We start from the raw sequence: 16816 nt of genomic DNA, 5'->3' as shown, positions 1-16816 counted from the left end.
TATTGGTTAGCTTGGGAGCTAGGAGGATAACTGTAAACCGAACCGCACCTCAATCCCTAAGGCAAGTCGAACTACTTGCGCAGCCTATGTCCATTAATTAACGTTTGATGCATGGCTTACACGTCGTGGAGAAAACTTACTTGAAAGGCCCTCACAGCATCACGTATCCCTTCCCCAGCTTCCTGGACATCGCCGCCGATTTTGTTACGATCCGCCCACCGCTGAACACGACTTTGGCCCTGGTGCGATTTTAAGGGCGAGATAACCTCATCCAGATTACTGACAGGGGAATTCAGAATTATTCCGACTCCGAGATACTCTCAAACGCACGCCGACAATGCATCGATTGCTTGGGCAAGCTCGGGTGGAACAGCACCTTTTCCCTTATACTGTTCCAGCGGCTCCGATACGGACCGGTTAAAGAATTTGACACTGTTCTCGAGTTGACTGATCGCATCGGCGTTGCCACTAACTTGCTGTAAGATCCGGGCATTAAGGATCCGCTGGCGCAGTTCTGGATCTCACTCACTTTCAACTGATTGACTACTTCAAGGAAGCCACTGATCGCGCTCTTGAGTCCAGGAACCGGGACACTATCGAGAGTCTTTTCAGCGATACTCAACAAGCTCAGAACACCATTCCACGTGCTGAGCCCCGTGTTGAGTCCCGTGTCCCAACTTGACGATGGCAGCGTGGTTGTGGCAGAGGCCCCTGCAAGTGGCAGACTTTGCGATGATGTATCTTTCTTCTTGGAGAATTTTTCCTTGAGTTTCTCCTTGCCTTCCTTGACTTTCCTGAACATTTTGGACATATTGCAACGACGATCGAGTACAGCCCCTTCAAGTCACCTAATCAGGAAGCCCTTAGAGTACAATAAGCGCCGTTCTGGCGGTTCTACGTGAGCTAATATGCAAACACCCCGTACTCGATCTCACGCTGCAACTCGCGTTGAGCTTTGCTCTGTTGGGAACACCTGCGATATGATCGGAGGAGTTAGCAAAACTACTTAGCTAGGCCGGTCTCCCTTTGCATGGTTATATATATCCATTGAGGCATCAACCCAACGCGATGACGAATTAATCATGCGGAAATGCGTAGCCCAACAGATAGGAGATTCAATGGGGGTTTTTGTGGGAGGACATGGATAAAGCCCACTTATTTCGTCAGCTCCACCACAATCAGACACTCTCACTCGTTTCTCCCCGATGTTGTCTCTCTCAAACCAATCTACGCCTCCCGATCAGCTAATTTCGGGCACCGTTCTCGATATCTTAGTACGCCGATGAACGAAAGACAGTCGGCCCCGCCTAACTAATACTCCCTAGAGTCCACTGTCCAGACAAACCTAAACGCGCGCGTCCTGGGCCATACAATCGCGTTGGACCTCACTGATAGACCTCAACAGAAGTGAGGGGCCGCTTGTATCACTGCTTACATACTGTGGCATGCGAGCCTTCCTTAGTCTTGGCTTTGCCTTTCCCTCGCGTGCTAGCCGCGTTTGGTACGCCACTTATCATGTCAATGGAAGACCTTCGTTCGTTGCTCCTGGTTTCTGCTCATATTCAGCACATTCCTCCGTCTCACGATGTCTACCATTCTCCATCCTGCTACTTCACTCATTCAATTTCATCATGGGCGCTTACCCTGACGCGGTCGTTTTGTGGCCATTGCTATCGACGCCGAGTTCAATCAACGCCACCGATGCCTACCCCGTGTATCACTCACGTTTGCCATCCTCCACCATCATCCGAGTCGACGCCACAAATCATCGTCCTTGCAGTCTATTAGTGCGAAAAGTTTCTCGTTGTACAGTGAGTAGTGGCCTGTTCCGTTGTTGCTCTCACTTGATATCACATCAGCACCTTCACGTTCCTTCCTGGCTGCCTTTGCGTAACGTGCAATGGACCCAGTGGCAAATGGCTCCGCCATCCCCCAATTGTATTGCTACAAGTATGGGGCCCCCCATATATTATTCAGGGGGGTAAACATAATTCCACAATTGAGTGTATAGTATAACACTGCAACACAGGTAAATTCCGGGGGCCCCCATACTGATAGCAATACAATCAGCCTAGTCAGCCATCTAATGACGGCCTATAGAGGGGAGATGGCTGACTAGGCTGTACCTCCTACCGCATGACCGCATGATCCAGGATCGGATAATCCTGACCTTTGCTTAGCGTTTCCTAGATCAACTAATTGAAATTCAGTTATGTCACGAAGCAGTTACCAATCTGGGAGAAAAGTCACCGTATTGTCCGTGACACAACGTACAGTTTTCAGAATTGGATTAAAAAGACTGGGTTCCATCGTCTGTCTAGCCGCTGTTGCTTGTTCATCAGCACGGTCGAGGCGTACGTCCGTCTCTTTCAGTCTCGTTCGATTTCCCAGAGAGATCCTTTGCTCGGGAATCGGGACGTCGCACGCCCCCCCCCCCTCAGACTGCAATGAGTTTCGCTTGTTTCAAGAGCCTTGTTTGGAAATTGCCCCAAGTCTATCGCATCCGAATACTATTTCTTTTTGGTGGCGGAATAAGGAGAGGTTCGCAGTCAGCGAATGCGGAAGTCATGAACCGGTATGTACAACTGACCGCTGGGGGTCATCGATGGCAACCCAATAATACCTTCCACTCCCTTGGGTCATGATTAACCGTAGCTAGCGAACTCCAGAAGTTGGATTTGAACCCGTAGTTAATCTTCGTCGGGTGTTTCAGAGTCACCAAGTACCAAAATAAAACAGTTGTTTCTGGCTCTCGTTTCCCACTTATATTCCAAAAAGACTGTAGCGATGTAGTAAGAACATTAACGTTGTGAAATGCACTCGGAGAACCGAGTCACAAATAAGTGCAAGCAATATGAAAACAAAGTCCCCAAAGACAACGGGACCAAAGATTGAGGGAGAAACAAACGCAAATATTCATCACTCGTTGTCGGCAGTTCAGCGACATTCATGCTGCAGCTTTGATGATATCCGCAGCTTTCTCCGCAATACCATATATCGTACTCGACAGATGTGCGCTCACTTGAAGCGGAAGGATCGATGCATCGATGACACGAACGTTCTTCGTATCATACACCAATAAATGACCGTCGACAACACCTAAAAGCAACAGCATTATATTCCGTTTTGAAGCCGATAGAAATAGTGGCATCAAACTGCGCTCGTGCCGTGCTATTAATCACATACCTCCCAAAGCTCGATCCATCATTGCGCAGGTGGCGATAGGGTGACTCACGGCCACGAACGTATTCTTAATCCAACTCGACCACGCTTGATCCGTCCCATGTTGGGCATTATCAGGAACAGCAGAGAAACCAGGCGAAGTTTCGCCTTGCGTCAACGAGCTGTTCGTTCGTGGAATTACAATACCGTATTAGTTCGCGGCACACAACACACACAAAAGGTGGGTATTTGGTTATTATGTATACGAGGGAACGTGGAACGTGGAAAGCTAACTAACTAACCTGAGAGGGGTAGTTTGGAAGAGCCGACGAACGAAACGACCGATGGCAACTTGGACGCTCAAGTCAAAATCAATGGCGAACCAATTGACAGTTGTCTGAGGCTTCTCGAAAGGGTTGCTGGACTGTACTTACATTGCGCACGTGTGGTAACAATATCGCGCAAGTTAAGAATAATAACTCGTTGTGCGTAGGCAAGATGATCATGACGCACCGTAATTCTGACGTTACCACGAGAAAAAGGAAGCAGTGGCCAGTTTGCAGTTCCAACTTTATCAGGGTATCCAGTAGCGGAGAAAATCTCAGCAATAGGCGCTGTTGGGGTAACATCAGTGGATTAGCAGCGACTGGGCAGACAGAAGAAATCGCACCGTTGGTATTGATGATAAGGTTGGCCTGAATTTGGTAGATTTTTTGCAAAGCAGCTGCAGAAAGAGCATTGCCAGCTTGAGAGGAAGCCCAAGCGGATAAGGACGATTTAATGTGCGTAACCATCGTCTGAGCACTGCTCCCGAATAACTGGAAGAGAAGACAATGTGAGCGGTGCTAACTAAGTGTGTTTCATTTCTACAACCAAATTACTTACTTGATAAATATTAGGAAAAGCAATGACATCCGATGGTCCACTTCCTCCAACGTTAAAACCCGTTCCCCTGGCACCTTGAGCAGTCAGACTCTGCTCCTGTAAATTCTTCCCAACAGTAGGAAGGTTCACGACAGTATTGATCCCAAATCGCGATAACGCGGTCGGATCGCCTACACCGGAAAACTGAAGGAAAGCAGGAGATCCGATAGCACCCGCAGCAACGATAACCTCTTTTCGAGCGTTTGCGATGTACCTCGCTCCGTTGGACGTACCAAACTGTACACCCGTTGCGATACGAGGGAGGGATGTGGATGGGTTGAAGATGATCTTGGTGGCTTGTTGTCCAACCAGGACCGTCCATCCTTTACGTTTGGTCTCGACGGGAGTGAGGTATGAGGACGCAGATGAGGAACGATGGTCTCCATCGGAGGGGTTTATGGACTACATAATAGAATCGCAGCAGGAACATCCGCATCAGCAGCACTGTTACATAAGAAAGGGTTATAACTCGCTTACATTAGGAGTGAACGCAACACAGTTGGGTTGGCCCCCATTCAAATCCCTAGATTTTGCCACCCCGAACTTGACTACGGTATTCGCAAATGCCTTTTGCTGGGGTCCGCCATACATTTTCTGAGGAAAAGCAACATTCACAGGGCCAAAACTTCCATGATAGCTAGCAATATCATCGGCTCCTTTAGCCCGTTGAGCAGCAGATGGAGGGTTGAACTTTTCTGCTTTACGCATGTAGGATGAAAGGGAAGCCCAATTCCAACCTAGATTGGCGGATTGGTCTTCAGGCGAAAGGAGTTGGGTTAGGGCATCGTATTGTGCTTGTGTTCCACGCGTCCAGGTAGCACCGTTGATGGATGAGCTACCGCCTAAAGTTTTTCCCCTGCGTTAGTTACAAGATACTCAATACCGTCAGTTGTTGCGACTTCAACAAGTCGTGAGTCTTAGAAGAAAACTCACGCCCGGATACTCCTCCCACCCTCAGCGGGGTAACTCCAGTCAAGAGAAGAGAAGTAGGCTTGTCCAAATTGGTAGATGTCGAACACGCGTGGATCGTTTCGATCATCGTTTCCGGCTTCGATGACCAGGACCGTGACCGCCGGGTCTTGCACGAGCCGTCCGGCCACCTAGAGAACTCGGATGCACCAGCGGTGAGCACTAATGTGTGAATAAATAGATACTGAACTCACCGTCAATCCCGCTAGACCGCCGCCAACGACAATATAGTCATATGTCTTGTTGGAAACAAGGTTCGGGTCAGAGATGACGACGGCGGCGTGTACCCATAGGGTGAGGTGCAACGAAAAGACGAGACCAAGAATGAGTCTGGCTGCAGAAGGAACAGCCATAGTAGGAACTGGAGAACGAATAAAAGTCGAGGTCGGGTGTGCTTAAGAACGTTTAGTCAGTCAAAGAATACGTTCACCACGGCGGGTTTAGATGACCAGGACCTAAACGCTCACGAACGGTCAAGATGTAGAGGGGAAAAAAAGCGGTTGCCCTGCCAGTGAGAACCCATGTAACCAGGTGGGAGGTTCATCAGCGGGCACCAACATCTGAATCTTCCTCGCCATCATGCAGGCCAAGATGTTTGAATTGAAACTAGCGGATCGACTTTTTTTCCGCACCGGCCCACAACGCCGCATCAAGGTCATATCCGGTGAGTGATGTCTTCACTTCTGGAAGAATGCCACGCCATTGATCCCTGCTACTATAACGGATGTCAGGGACCTCGGCTCCTATAGCCAGTTAAAAGAAAATTGCAATACTCGCGAACAACACCGGCACAAACCGCGCTGATCAAGCTTCCACTCGGCTCGACACCTCGACTCTCGAAGGGATTTCAGAGATTGAAGGGTAACGTGAACACAAGAGTGGCTAGTTGGCCAACCATATAAATTTCTCGTAACCGGGAACTCTGGATAACAGATAGAGCACGACTGCGTGCCAGTCATCACAAGGATGTCGTCGAGAACAAGTTTATGGTCTCATAGGCTGTATTTCGGGAGCGATGAATTGCTAAACGTGTCGAAAGAATTCATCAGGCGAGTCAACGAACGAACTGCTGACCATCCTCTAGCGATTAGGGTTGGTGTCTACAACTTGAAATTGGATGATCTCGATGGCCACGCGGTTCATCGTCCGTTTGGACTTGAAAGGACCAGAAGTGAACCATCTGCTGGAAGCGCTGAGTCAAACATGATCCAGCAGGTGTATCTTCGCCCTGGCGTTGGCATAATGTGGTTGTACTGGAGTGTGCAAAGAGTGCAACGGATGGGGAGAGTGGCTTTCGATAGTCAGACGGAGACGAGAATTCCAGGTTGGTGATGAGTAGCTGTATTGATGAAGGTTTCTGTAAAAGATCAAGTCGATGGATAGATGTCTGAGTTTGAATCGAGCGGCCCAGCGCTATAGTGATACTGCAATCATCTCATGAGACGACCTCTAGATAATCTTCAAGCTGACAAGATTTGGGAGACTCGACAAGGCTCAGCAAAAGTGATGAATCATTTGGTTCGCCACTATCCTCCTCTCCACCAAAAGGGGCAGTCAATTTAATGTCCAGAGAGCGCACATGAAATCGGATATTCGCACATGCCAATAGCAAGCAACAGCGTTCGGACAACAGGAAAGTCCGTCGCCCTCCGGACATCAGAATAGTGTAGCTCTTCCAAAGCAGTCGGTACGCAAAATACTGGAATTGTTGGTTTACCAGGGAAACACTGAACAAAAACTACTTCTGCAAGAAAGCCTGGCCAGGATGTACAACCCAACTTCGTAGGGGAGATTCTATGGAGTCAACAAGGACGAACACCGATGGGACAATTCGGTTGTCGCGTTTCCATCCTCACCCTCGAACGCCTATAGCATGAGTGGCATAAACCCGAAATAGAGAGGGGTCTGTTTGATGGACATCTGCTCCACCGAGTGGCTGGGGTAGTGGCTGCCCCACAGCATCTTTCTGTTGAACGAACACAATATGGTTAGAAGGTGTCGGTACAAACAAGTGCAAATACAGGCCTTGACCCCACGCAACCGCAATTGGACGGCCTCCTCCAGCCTCAATGACAAACAATATACGACGCTCCAGTTATCGACTTACAATGGATTATTTGTTCTTTAGCAAGCACCCAAGTGTGGTCCGCTTCAGCAGGCACTGATCCCGGCCGGTGACCTTTGTCTGTGCATTCGCAAGGTTGTGGGATGTTTGGTCGACTGGTGGCAAGTGACGTCGCCCCCATGGAAAGGGGTCAGGGAGAGAAAGCGACATTAACCTTAATCTATCATTTTAACCACCTAATGCTGTAGATATTTGTTGCGATTTATGCAAAGATAGTGCTCGCTTACGTCAGCGACCAAAGGTATATATAATACCAGCATGATAACACCTGATTTGTTCACTGATCGCGAAAGCCTTGTCAATCTTTCAACCTTGATGTAGCTGGAAGACCTAGCTTTCGCGTAAATCAATGCCGTGTTATCAGTATCGATGGCCCTGTGTTTGAGCTGTGCCATTTTTGTCAGTCACGGTTACATGCTGTCTCTTCCTTTAGCGCTCTGTTCTACATCATGTCACTTTTTTGTTATTTGTTAATGTTATGGGACTAGTTACGAGCTTGATTTGCGCTGGTGCCTGTGCACACACAAAATACAGAAGGTGTAAATTTGTCAGGATCCGGGGGGCTGGCGTGACGAAAGATGCTGCGATGGGGAACTTGTGGCAGTCGGGCGGTGGGGAATGCTTTAGTGGTTACCATGCTGGCAATGCCTGAGTCGATGTTCACATGGTCTTTTGCCTGATCTACAGTGCCATCACAATATCCGCCCTAAACCTACGCATCGGTAATGCTTCCAACTTACCATTAGCGCGCGCTATACCTTTGTCTCGGTTGGCCAAATTCAACCAACCTGCAAAACGCCTCACGAACTGATCAAACTCTCATTGTGTGTGTGTGGCGTGCAATCAGCAGGCAAAAGCCTTGACACATCTATAGGGGGGTCCAGGTCGCGCATGCTACAAGTTGCCACGATGCGAAAATTGGGTGCGCGTAGATTTGGATCCGATGTTGGCTGGTGACGCATGGAAAAGAATAAACAGACACCTGGTGAGCTTGGCCAAAAGTTTTAAGCGAGAAAAAAGAAGTGATTCTTCAAGTTAGAATCCAGACCGAAGGGATCCTAGATATAGATCGTCACCGCAGTCCTTTGGGCCGTCAAAGTCGAAGTCAACCCTCATACTCTAGACTTTGTGGCTGTCATGTCAATGAATTGTTACCGCAAGCGCAATAGAGTTCAGGAGTACAATATGTTCCAAGGTATCATTTGAGTTTGTCAATTTTGTTGGCGAGAAACTCTGCCTGGATCATATAAATCTCCTTTGCTAAAATCAATCGGAAGTCGAGGATAACAGTTCTCGGATCCAGGCTTGAAAACAAAAACCGTTATAAAGGACTGTCTGTCTTGGTCGCAAATCCTTTGCCTGGTATGGTACTAGGTTTTCGTAATTGAGAATACCCGCGCGCGGCCGGGCCGTATTATCATAGGCTCACGAATTTTGTAGTCGAGCTTTCGTTTGATTTTTCTGCGCAGTGGGGGATTGGCCGTGGCTACACTGGGAACCAGCCAAAAGCCATGAGGGTCAGCCACAAGTGGGGAATCACCCCTGGGCCCAAGGGTTTCTGCAAGGACCGTGCGATCACGGCGTGTATCCCCCCTATAAGACTGCACGTTATTGTCAATATGATGGATCGAGTCTCTCCTCTCCTTTCCCATCGCATTCATAACAACAAAACCCCAGCCAACTGAGTATCCGAATATTCCACATTTCCCAATGAACGAACATGCTCTGACTTGGTTTATATTAGCGAACTTCATCTGACATGGTTTTGAATACCATATGGGAGATGTTATGTCAGGCATTTAGAGCTATTAAGGGCGCGCTTGCTAAAGTAAAGGAATTATTGGTGAAGGTAACAAAAATTTTGTTGCTGCAAATCTTACCCTCACCGTACTTCGGCCACAGGCACTTCGGAAGTCCATAGAACTACTGGGCAAGATATTGCATGCAGTAGGGGAGGTAATTGTTGAGGAGATTGAATCCCTCATGGAGCGTACGTGACACCCCTATCCGCTCCTCATGAAGCTCGCTACTAAACGCCAAGCTATTCCAGGGATCCATAACTGTCACACCCCATTGGATTGGGCCAGATTCACGTGTGAATTGCTACTCATCTACGTCGCTCCCACAGTTATCGTAGTATGTCACAAGCAATTCCCTATTGTTCCAAGCGCCCACTCTGACTCCAGTTTGCAGGCCTCCGGGCCGCATTGGCTAGTTCTTCTGGTTTTATCCATTCGCACACTTGTTATAGTTTGGAAAGTGCTGAGGCAAATGGGATACCTATAAGAGCGTGCCGATGTTTTGTGCAGCGGCACACCAAATGGTGCCGGCGGAAAGGTGACCCCGAGGAGAACTGCCAACGACGGAGAACAGGCTAAGTGAGCGCCGCACCAAGCCTCGGAGGATTGGAGATCATAGTTGCGCCCCAAGTGAAGGCAGTGCCCAGACTTCAGTGAATGGTACTCACCCCTGTTAAATTATAATGAACCCAAAGCCTTCATGCAGATTGCCGATCTGAAATCTGCTAGCGCCTCATGGCTTTATCATTGATCCACCGCGCTCGCTCCATGCTGACTAGGTAAGGCGAAAGGATTGCCACTGCCGCAAGCACGATGGAGTGGGGCGCTGGCACCAGGCATCGGCCCGCCCATGGCCGTTGTTAGGACGTAAGGCAGGATACCAACCTCTGAAGCAAAACGCTCCAAAATTTTGCCAACAATTCTGGTAGAGAATGACACCTTAAGATCTCGCTAGCTGAGACCGGAATTTCCCGAATTTTTTGAACAGTAAACACGGCCCATCGATCGTTAATTGGGACGCTGAACTGCCTTGGGGGCCTACTCCATGCTTGGCCTCGCTGTTATCCTGGGGTATTCGATTCTACATTTTTTTCGTCATTTTCGGGGTGCCGAAAGTAGTTGGATCACCCATCAAATATATGACTATTGTTTGTTTAATTGTCAAGATGGTAAATACTGTGCCTGCTTTATATTACTAATTGCTCACCGATTTTATGGAGCTTCCATTTCAGTTGTCTCCCATATCATTAAATTGTCTATATGAAAGTGGGGGATTAGCCATAGCTACAAGAAACAACGATAAGCTGTGAGGACTAGCCAGAAGCGGAGAACCCAGTTTGGGTCGCAAGGTGGTTCTACAGAACCATGCAATCGTGGCGTGTATCAATCGTCTTTTGCCTAAGTAAGGCCGCAATGCCCCTGTTCATAGAGTCTAGCTCCTCCCACTCATCGTTTTGGTCCTCGTGGAATAATGACGGATTTTGAGCCAAAACTTGCCAACGCAGCATGTCCAGACCTTCAACACCCCCGCGGGAGCGTGCTTTGACTTTATCTTTATTCGTACTAGGAAACATCATTTAACACGAGTGTCAGTACTGTGATATGGGAGATATTACGCCCAGCACTTCAAGGCACTGTTGGGAATGCGTTCGCTGGGAAATGTAACAACATCCTCTTTGTTACAATCTCACACTCTCACCCCAAATTTCAATTGATTTGCAGGCACTTCCGAACTCTGCGGAACAGCTGCACGCGGTGCTAGGCGTCGCAGGGCTAGGCGTTGCGATTGCTCTTGCATTGTGGCAAGCAAAAGGGCATCTGCCAACTGACAAATACGCATCTATGTTAAAGGGTACGTGACCCCTGTCCGCTCCTCGTAGGGCTTGCTACTAAACGGGAAGGCAACTCTAGAGGGCGTTACTTGTTCTGCTATATGGGATGTCGTCAAAGATATGGGGGGAAAAGCTATTAACCTTACTTTTCCAAATTGCTCCTCAAATCGTCGCGATATGCCCCGAATAATCCCTCATTGGTCCAAGCGCCCACTCTGACTTCGGTGACTGGCAGCAAGTCGCACGACCATGGGTAGCCATTTCGGTTGCCTTTGTTGGTTTCATACTTAAGAGGAGAGTTTGGAAAACAGCGGAAGATAAGATTGACCCTGACGAAGCTCAAAAATTCCAGGAGAAAAGCGGACAAACTAAGACGAAGACGGAGAAGAACCGGGAGAAACGGAGAAAGCGCCGCGCCAAAGCTAGGAGGGCAGCCAAAGACTACCAGTGTTATTATTTCATCCAGCGTTCTTGGCAGTGCTTTTAGTAGCATGATTGCGGGCTTGTCCTTGTTCATGCAGTGATAGTGAGTGAAGGTTTCGGGATTTCCGGTTCCGGAAGAGCTAGCTTCTCATTTTCCCATGAAGCAATAATATCGATCTACCTGCTAGCTCCCATGACGATTCACATGCCTATATGTAATTTATTAATTAGGCGCAGTTGAGTATCCCGACATAACTAGCTTACCGATGGGCAACTATGTACTGAGATCGACACCAATGAGGCGCAACGCGAAAATTCCACGGGTCTGTTCGTAAGAGCTGCATTGCATTGAGAAGAGGTCTTGCCGTCCGTCTGTTGTGATCCCAGAAGAGGACGAGGAATGACGAGTTGCTGAGGTAATGAACAAGACCAAGGCGGCGTCGCGTTTTTACATAGTCCGGAACAATGAATTGCTTGTCATCGGCCTTGGAAGTATTCTATTTCAGTCCAAGACAGTGCAGATGGCGAATAGACTTTGAAGATAGACTTGTTAGTGCAAACACATTGTAAATACGTGTTTCAGATCGCTTTCCAACAACTTGAACAAGTACCGGCATTTGATCTGATCAAGCTTTGTGTGAGAACCGATACCGAAGCCAAGGAAAAAAACACCCAAGCAATGTCGGAGGCCAGGTGAATTCGTGGAGTTTGCCGATCGAACACTGACCAGAAACTAATCTCGCCTCACGTCATGCTTTGTTCTAACCTGAGTCTGACGGTTTCCTCTGAATATAATTATCATGCTGTTTTACCCCTGAAAGGAAAAAGGCTCCTTTAAGGATGAACACAAAATATGGGTGATCGGTGATGGAAATACGCGTACTTAGAAGGTTCCGGCAGGGTGAGCCAGACAAGCCGTCTTTCACCGGCATTGTGTCAAACAGACACTGTCTTGTCTCACTGATGTGCTACGATCTACCCCCACACATCGTGGACCAAGTTCCACTCAGTTCTAGTAAATGGTCTAGGACAGCATTAGTCGAAACATTAGCATGCCGGCCGTCCCTCGGGCCCACGCTTCCGGGTTTCACTCAGCGCAATGCGTCTCTCAGACCATCCTGGATCATTCAACCTGAACTGAGTGATGTGAGTCGCAGATGCCACACACTCCCGATCTTGACTGGTCTGAACGATTTCAGTCAAGATCATGATCAAACCCTCTGACAGGACGTGTATAAAACCCCTCCTGGACGACCTCTGCCTCCATCCCCCCATCTCCGATAGCGTCTGATCACATCAAGTCTCAGCAATACTTCCAGGTGCGCCTCTAGATTCACACCGCTTACTTCTCTTGCCCGGGCCTTGCACAAGGTTTGCACCCCGATTTCAGTGCAGGGCGGCCCATTGTGTGACTAGCTTCATCAACATCAGCAAAGACCCCCAGCAGGCTCTTTAGGGTTGCTAGCGCCCTCATTTGAGAGATCTACTGGCTGGACTTTGCGATGAAGGGGACTTTTTCTCGGTGACAGTGCCTCCTTCGGCCATTATATCCTTTACCCCTATCCACTCTACTCTTCAACACTTTCAACTGCCTCGGATAAATTGTACGTGCAGTAAGTGAGATGGTGCATCTTGGCCCTCACCACCAATCTCTGCCCATACTCCGCTCCAGTACGGCCTAGTGCGCCGGAACGACCCTGGATTGAGACCCGCCCCTTGCGCAGGGGCCTTGCCCTTGCGCGCAAGAAGGAAGCCGGTCGTCAGGATGCTACCCAACACGTGTACGGTACTTCCGGATCCAGTTACTGCGATCACTTTTAGTCATGTATCTTAACTACAACGAACCGGGGGTTTTTAGTGGATCCACCACACTGTTCTTCGGGGCTCTGGCCCACATCCGAAGTTCGTCCGAAGGGATTTTCCTCCGTGATGCTGGTGGCATCAAGATCAAAAAAAAAAATTCACTCATGAAGTCTTGGACATTGTCCAAGGGGTGTCATATGTTGATTAGGGCGCCTGTGGCGATTTTGCGTGTTAAAATTCTTAATTTGAATACGGTGTACACATCATTTCGCGCCCGTTTAGTCGCATCGGGGGTATTCGCGAAAATTTATAGGACCCGCTATTCCGTAGGGAGAATAACAGGCAGTCGGTGATTAGGGAATGCAAGGCGTACTGCAAACGAAATTGAGGGGCGTATCTGAGGGCGAGATCCTCATAAGGGACGGTAGCGTAAACACATCCTGTGCAAAAGAGCGCAATGGCCACACCGCACGCAAGGAAACTAGGCTAACATCGTATTTAAGAGGTAAGACATGATTGCTGTCCTCAAGGTTTACTGACCATCCTCATGGCAGTCGTAGGTCGGGGGGTTGGTCGATTAGCCCCTTAAAGTACATGTCTAAAGCCCATCGAATCAGGTAGCTACCCCTAATCAAAAATCAACGGGCAGACACGTTGTTGATCGCGTTCCAATCGTTTTGGCAGCCTGGTTGGAAAAGATCGATACAAGATCGGTTCTACTGTATGAATGTAAATGCAACCAGAAGGAACAGTAGCGCCCGTGCTACACGAGACGCGGCGCAATGGATGATGCAAGCGAGTTGCGGGACTTGGCAAGAGCTCTAGGCCAGAGAATACAAGGGGAAGTGGCGATAGGAGGAAATTGGCCATGTCTTGGCGACTCGTGATGCCTCCTTTCAATTCGCCATTTCGACCGAATTCTGGTATCGCTCGGAAAGGTCAGCAAGACTCGGTACTTTGTCTCCGCTCGAACGTATCATTTCCAATTCTTGCAGCAGGGTATCGTGGCGATACATGAGGCGGATATCGGGTAGGTTCGTCTTCGGAAGATCAAACATCAATCCTCAAGTAAATTTACCGAAGGGACAACGAACCTTATGGATATCATTTCCCTCCGCCCCAGGAAGATACCAATTCTTCCCGAGCCAATGACGTTTGATTTCCATCTCGAAGCCGGATTGAATCACGGAATTGCGCGCCAACTCTGCCAGCGAGGCTTGAGGAAACTTGTAAATCTATACCCCTTCCGAGTTTAGCTGGAGTAATCCCTAAATGCTTAGGTGACGCGCCATACGTGGGTTGCAACACTATATTCCTCAAGCAATGGCTCCTGATAAGATTGAGCACCGTCAGTCCATCCATATGTTTGGCAGCAAATTATGTCCCTCCCCACCTTGGTGTAATGGAATTGAAGTGGATCGTCAGTACTCAGGCTGACATTCAGTCCAGTATTAAAAAAGTCGGGGAATGGATTCCTTTCGTAAGTTAGAAACAGCGCATTATTGCTCAGGGGACTCATGGCCATTCCTATCTGCTTGAGATAGAATAAATATTGAAGGGCTGGCACTTTCCGAAGCAGGATACCATGAGAGATGGAGTGAGCTGCCAAGAATGCTGAAGTCAAGTTATCTGTGTCCCCAGCTTCCCCACAATGTGGGCGAAAGACGAACGTATCTAGTTAAGGAGTTGATTAGAAGAGGAGCCCTCGATTCAGAGTATTGGTCAACGCAACTGAATCCACGAGCTCTCCGCCAGTTGTTAAGGTCCGCCATATTGGCATACATATAATAGGTCCTGCATTGGTAGGCAATCTTAGCGAGTATACTCAGCTGGTCATTCATCTACCATTCTCACCAGTAGCTGTACGGAGGGTTCTGAGTTGTATTCCATGATTTTGCACGGGGGTATTTTCGATGCATTCGTCGTTCTGGTTTCGATTCGTCGTCCACGCTGTCAAAGCCAACCACACGCCGAAGGAACACATGAAGCTCAGGGTGAGAGCTGGGATCCTTGGTGACTTCGAATAGGGGTTGGAAGATATCTAATGGGTGAGAAATTAATGAAGTCCGTGGGTCGGCGCGATACGCACTTCGGATTAAATCTTCAAAATTATCGATGGTCCCGGCCTCCTTGTAAAGACTGTATAAACGGGGCACTTGAACCAGCCACCTAACATTATGCGAGTAAAGTTTGTTGTTGATTATCCATTTAGCGAGCTTGTCCCATTCCTCAAGAGAGCGTCCATAAATGCTAATCCGCCATTCGCAGTTCTTCAAAGATACTGATAAGCCTCGGAGAATCAGATAGTCCACGGGAAAGTGCATACCTGGTATTTGCTCTGTTCTAGGTCATTCATTAGCTCTAAGCAAACAGGAATTCCATGAGAACCTAAACGAGGATCGGGTCGAAACATTGAACGTACCCTGAGTCAATTCTGCCAAATATCTCCCTTTGATAAGGTTATCTGTCTTAAGGAATATTTCTCTTAGTCTACTCTCTCCGATGGGATTGTATTTTAGGTTGAACTTGTCGAAACGATGGAAGGAATCCTGATGGGCATGCATATCCAATGTGTCGATGGACAAATCATATGCACTAAGGTTCAGCGACTGGAAAACTTGTGTAAGCGTCAGATATTTGTTGTCCCGGAATATGACCACGTCCTATCAAGATAACGAAAAGATTGAATTGGATAGGTCGAGGCAAGCAGCGAATCCTGCTTACATCAGGGTTACATTTCATCTTGTGTTTGATGAATCGCAGGAGGTGCTTCTGATTCATGCTGCTGGAGTGGTGTACGTGGGTGTCCACCTTACGGGTATTGTAGAAATCACTGTAGAAGGTTGTCGGTCCGTAGGTCATTCGTTAGCGCCGAATGCAGTCTTACCGATGTGGAACCCTCTAAGGGGACGTGAACGTGAGATATTAACATGATGAGTGCAACAAATCACTCACTTTCATTTCAGCAAGCTCCTTAAACTCATAGAGTAAGGTGTACATAGACATTTTGTTTTGCAAATACTTCAGTCGCCGAAAGGCAAAGCTCTTATTAGGGCCATCCGAAATGACACCAAGAACATAATCCAGATCCATGAAATATTCCCGGATCGACGGAATGTCAAAAAGGGGTTTCCGAGAGCCTGGTGCTTCGGATGCAGTCTGGACGCAAGAAATCGCATCATAGGTTTGATATACCCCTTCGTCCAGTGCAAAATCCCAAGTCGCCATATCTCCCTCAGCAATGCCTGGAATCTCGCATTTTGTAAAATCGAATTCTTCGTTACCGCTAACGTGTTTTCGATCGGTGGCAGGGTTCGGGTGGGCTTCAAGAGACCCAGCGTCACTCCGATGCCAATGTGGTGGTGGTGGAGGCGGGAAAATCTCCCATGCGATATGCTCTCTCTTGGGATTATCCTGGGCTGCAGGGTTTGCACGGGGGTAGGAGGTGATTGGTGCATCTACCTTGATACAAGGCACATCACGGACGGACTCATCTATGTCAGCGAATTCTGCATCGTGGTCGCGTGGATTGTCGCCCAATCGCTGAAGTGAGCGCTGCATGTATTTGTCACGGAGTTCTAGACACTTCTGAAACGAGGCATACAGTGCTTTCATTTCAGGTGACAATGCCAGCTGAGGTTCTACGAGCGCATTTCAGAACTTTGGAACAAAAATAGTTGGAAGAACGACTGGGTCATGACTAACGAGGAACAGAATGGGTATGCACATCCTTCGAGTGCTCGTCCTCCTCTTCTCCGTCGATCGCGCTGTCATCTGCA

General features: G+C 48.4%; 8 protein-coding genes across 8 annotated transcripts; 3 read left to right on the top strand and 5 right to left on the bottom strand.

Moving 5' to 3' along the window:
- EI90DRAFT_3294466 (uncharacterized protein) lies at nt 1-811 on the bottom strand (the record flags this gene model as incomplete). Its single annotated transcript, XM_039067431.1, has 3 exons — nt 1-279; nt 331-476; nt 530-811. The coding sequence occupies 3 exons, from the start codon at nt 809-811 to the stop codon at nt 117-119; spliced, it is 591 nt and encodes a 196-aa protein (XP_038908342.1). The 3' UTR covers nt 1-116.
- Nucleotides 679-1766, top strand: EI90DRAFT_3091750 (uncharacterized protein; the record flags this gene model as incomplete). The annotated part of the gene is given in 4 exon segments (XM_039062403.1): nt 679-1036; nt 1047-1274; nt 1326-1351; nt 1414-1766. Coding segments are annotated over 3 exon segments (563 nt in total), but the record flags the coding sequence as incomplete, so codon positions are not given.
- Nucleotides 1767-2947: 1181 nt separating this feature from the next.
- Nucleotides 2948-5408, bottom strand: EI90DRAFT_2949678 (uncharacterized protein; the record flags this gene model as incomplete). The annotated part of the gene is made up of 9 exons (XM_039055386.1): nt 2948-3099; nt 3187-3344; nt 3465-3586; nt 3676-3776; nt 3833-3980; nt 4048-4488; nt 4564-4942; nt 5020-5186; nt 5250-5408. The coding sequence occupies 9 exons, from the start codon at nt 5406-5408 to the stop codon at nt 2948-2950; spliced, it is 1827 nt and encodes a 608-aa protein (XP_038908340.1).
- A 786-nt stretch (nt 5409-6194) lies between these two features.
- EI90DRAFT_3091742 (uncharacterized protein) lies at nt 6195-7037 on the top strand. The gene is made up of 2 exons (XM_039062402.1): nt 6195-6608; nt 6630-7037. Exons 1-2 carry the CDS (start codon nt 6493-6495, stop codon nt 6718-6720), a joined length of 207 nt encoding a protein of 68 aa, XP_038908339.1. The 5' UTR covers nt 6195-6492; the 3' UTR covers nt 6721-7037.
- Nucleotides 6768-7405, bottom strand: EI90DRAFT_3091738 (uncharacterized protein). Its single transcript, XM_039062401.1, has one exon. It carries the CDS (start codon nt 7299-7301, stop codon nt 7122-7124), a length of 180 nt encoding a protein of 59 aa, XP_038908338.1. The 5' UTR covers nt 7302-7405; the 3' UTR covers nt 6768-7121.
- A 2975-nt stretch (nt 7406-10380) lies between these two features.
- On the top strand, nt 10381-11317 carry EI90DRAFT_3294463 (uncharacterized protein). Its single transcript, XM_039067430.1, has 4 exons — nt 10381-10516; nt 10547-10567; nt 10702-10831; nt 11123-11317. The coding sequence occupies exons 1-4, from the start codon at nt 10451-10453 to the stop codon at nt 11296-11298; spliced, it is 393 nt and encodes a 130-aa protein (XP_038908337.1). The 5' UTR covers nt 10381-10450; the 3' UTR covers nt 11299-11317.
- A 964-nt stretch (nt 11318-12281) lies between these two features.
- Nucleotides 12282-13176, bottom strand: EI90DRAFT_3022622 (uncharacterized protein; the record flags this gene model as incomplete). The annotated part of the gene is made up of 4 exons (XM_039057794.1): nt 12282-12419; nt 12460-12521; nt 12878-13039; nt 13080-13176. 4 exons carry the CDS (start codon nt 13174-13176, stop codon nt 12282-12284), a joined length of 459 nt encoding a protein of 152 aa, XP_038908336.1.
- Nucleotides 13177-14004: 828 nt separating this feature from the next.
- Nucleotides 14005-16699, bottom strand: EI90DRAFT_548798 (AMP deaminase). The gene is made up of 10 exons (XM_039067773.1): nt 15993-16699; nt 15925-15938; nt 15762-15870; nt 15460-15700; nt 15364-15398; nt 14892-15307; nt 14770-14831; nt 14431-14711; nt 14332-14367; nt 14005-14272 (listed from the first exon to the last, which is right to left on the bottom strand). Exons 1-10 carry the CDS (start codon nt 16650-16652, stop codon nt 14102-14104), a joined length of 2025 nt encoding a protein of 674 aa, XP_038908335.1. The 5' UTR covers nt 16653-16699; the 3' UTR covers nt 14005-14101.
- Nucleotides 16700-16816: the final 117 nt, after the last annotated feature.

The sequence above is a fragment of the Cantharellus anzutake genome (genome assembly GCF_015039405.1).
Source record: "Cantharellus anzutake strain C23 chromosome Unknown EI90scaffold_166, whole genome shotgun sequence".
NCBI lineage: Eukaryota > Fungi > Basidiomycota > Agaricomycetes > Cantharellales > Hydnaceae > Cantharellus > Cantharellus anzutake.
The sequence above is the reverse complement of the archived record's forward strand: the minus strand, read 5'-3'. Positions and strand labels throughout refer to the sequence as shown.

Bases quoted from the DNA above. Each gene is read 5' to 3' on its own strand.
- EI90DRAFT_3091742 (XM_039062402.1), top strand. From the start codon at position 6,493: ATGAGACGACCTCTAGATAATCTTCAAGCTGACAAGATTTGGGAGACT.
- EI90DRAFT_3091738 (XM_039062401.1), bottom strand. From the start codon at position 7,301: ATGGGGGCGACGTCACTTGCCACCAGTCGACCAAACATCCCACAACCT.
- EI90DRAFT_3294463 (XM_039067430.1), top strand. From the start codon at position 10,451: ATGACGGATTTTGAGCCAAAACTTGCCAACGCAGCATGTCCAGACCTT. The intron at 10,568-10,701 runs GTCAGTACTGTG...ATTGATTTGCAG, and splicing joins AAACATCATTTAACACGAGT to GCACTTCCGAACTCTGCGGA. The intron at 10,832-11,122 runs GTACGTGACCCC...TTTGGAAAACAG, and splicing joins ATACGCATCTATGTTAAAGG to CGGAAGATAAGATTGACCCT.
- EI90DRAFT_548798 (XM_039067773.1), bottom strand. From the start codon at position 16,652: ATGAAAGCACTGTATGCCTCGTTTCAGAAGTGTCTAGAACTCCGTGAC. The intron at 15,308-15,363 runs GTATGCACTTTC...GTATCTTTGAAG, and splicing joins TAGAACAGAGCAAATACCAG to AACTGCGAATGGCGGATTAG. The intron at 14,273-14,331 runs GTATGGCGCGTC...GAAGGGGTATAG, and splicing joins AATATAGTGTTGCAACCCAC to ATTTACAAGTTTCCTCAAGC.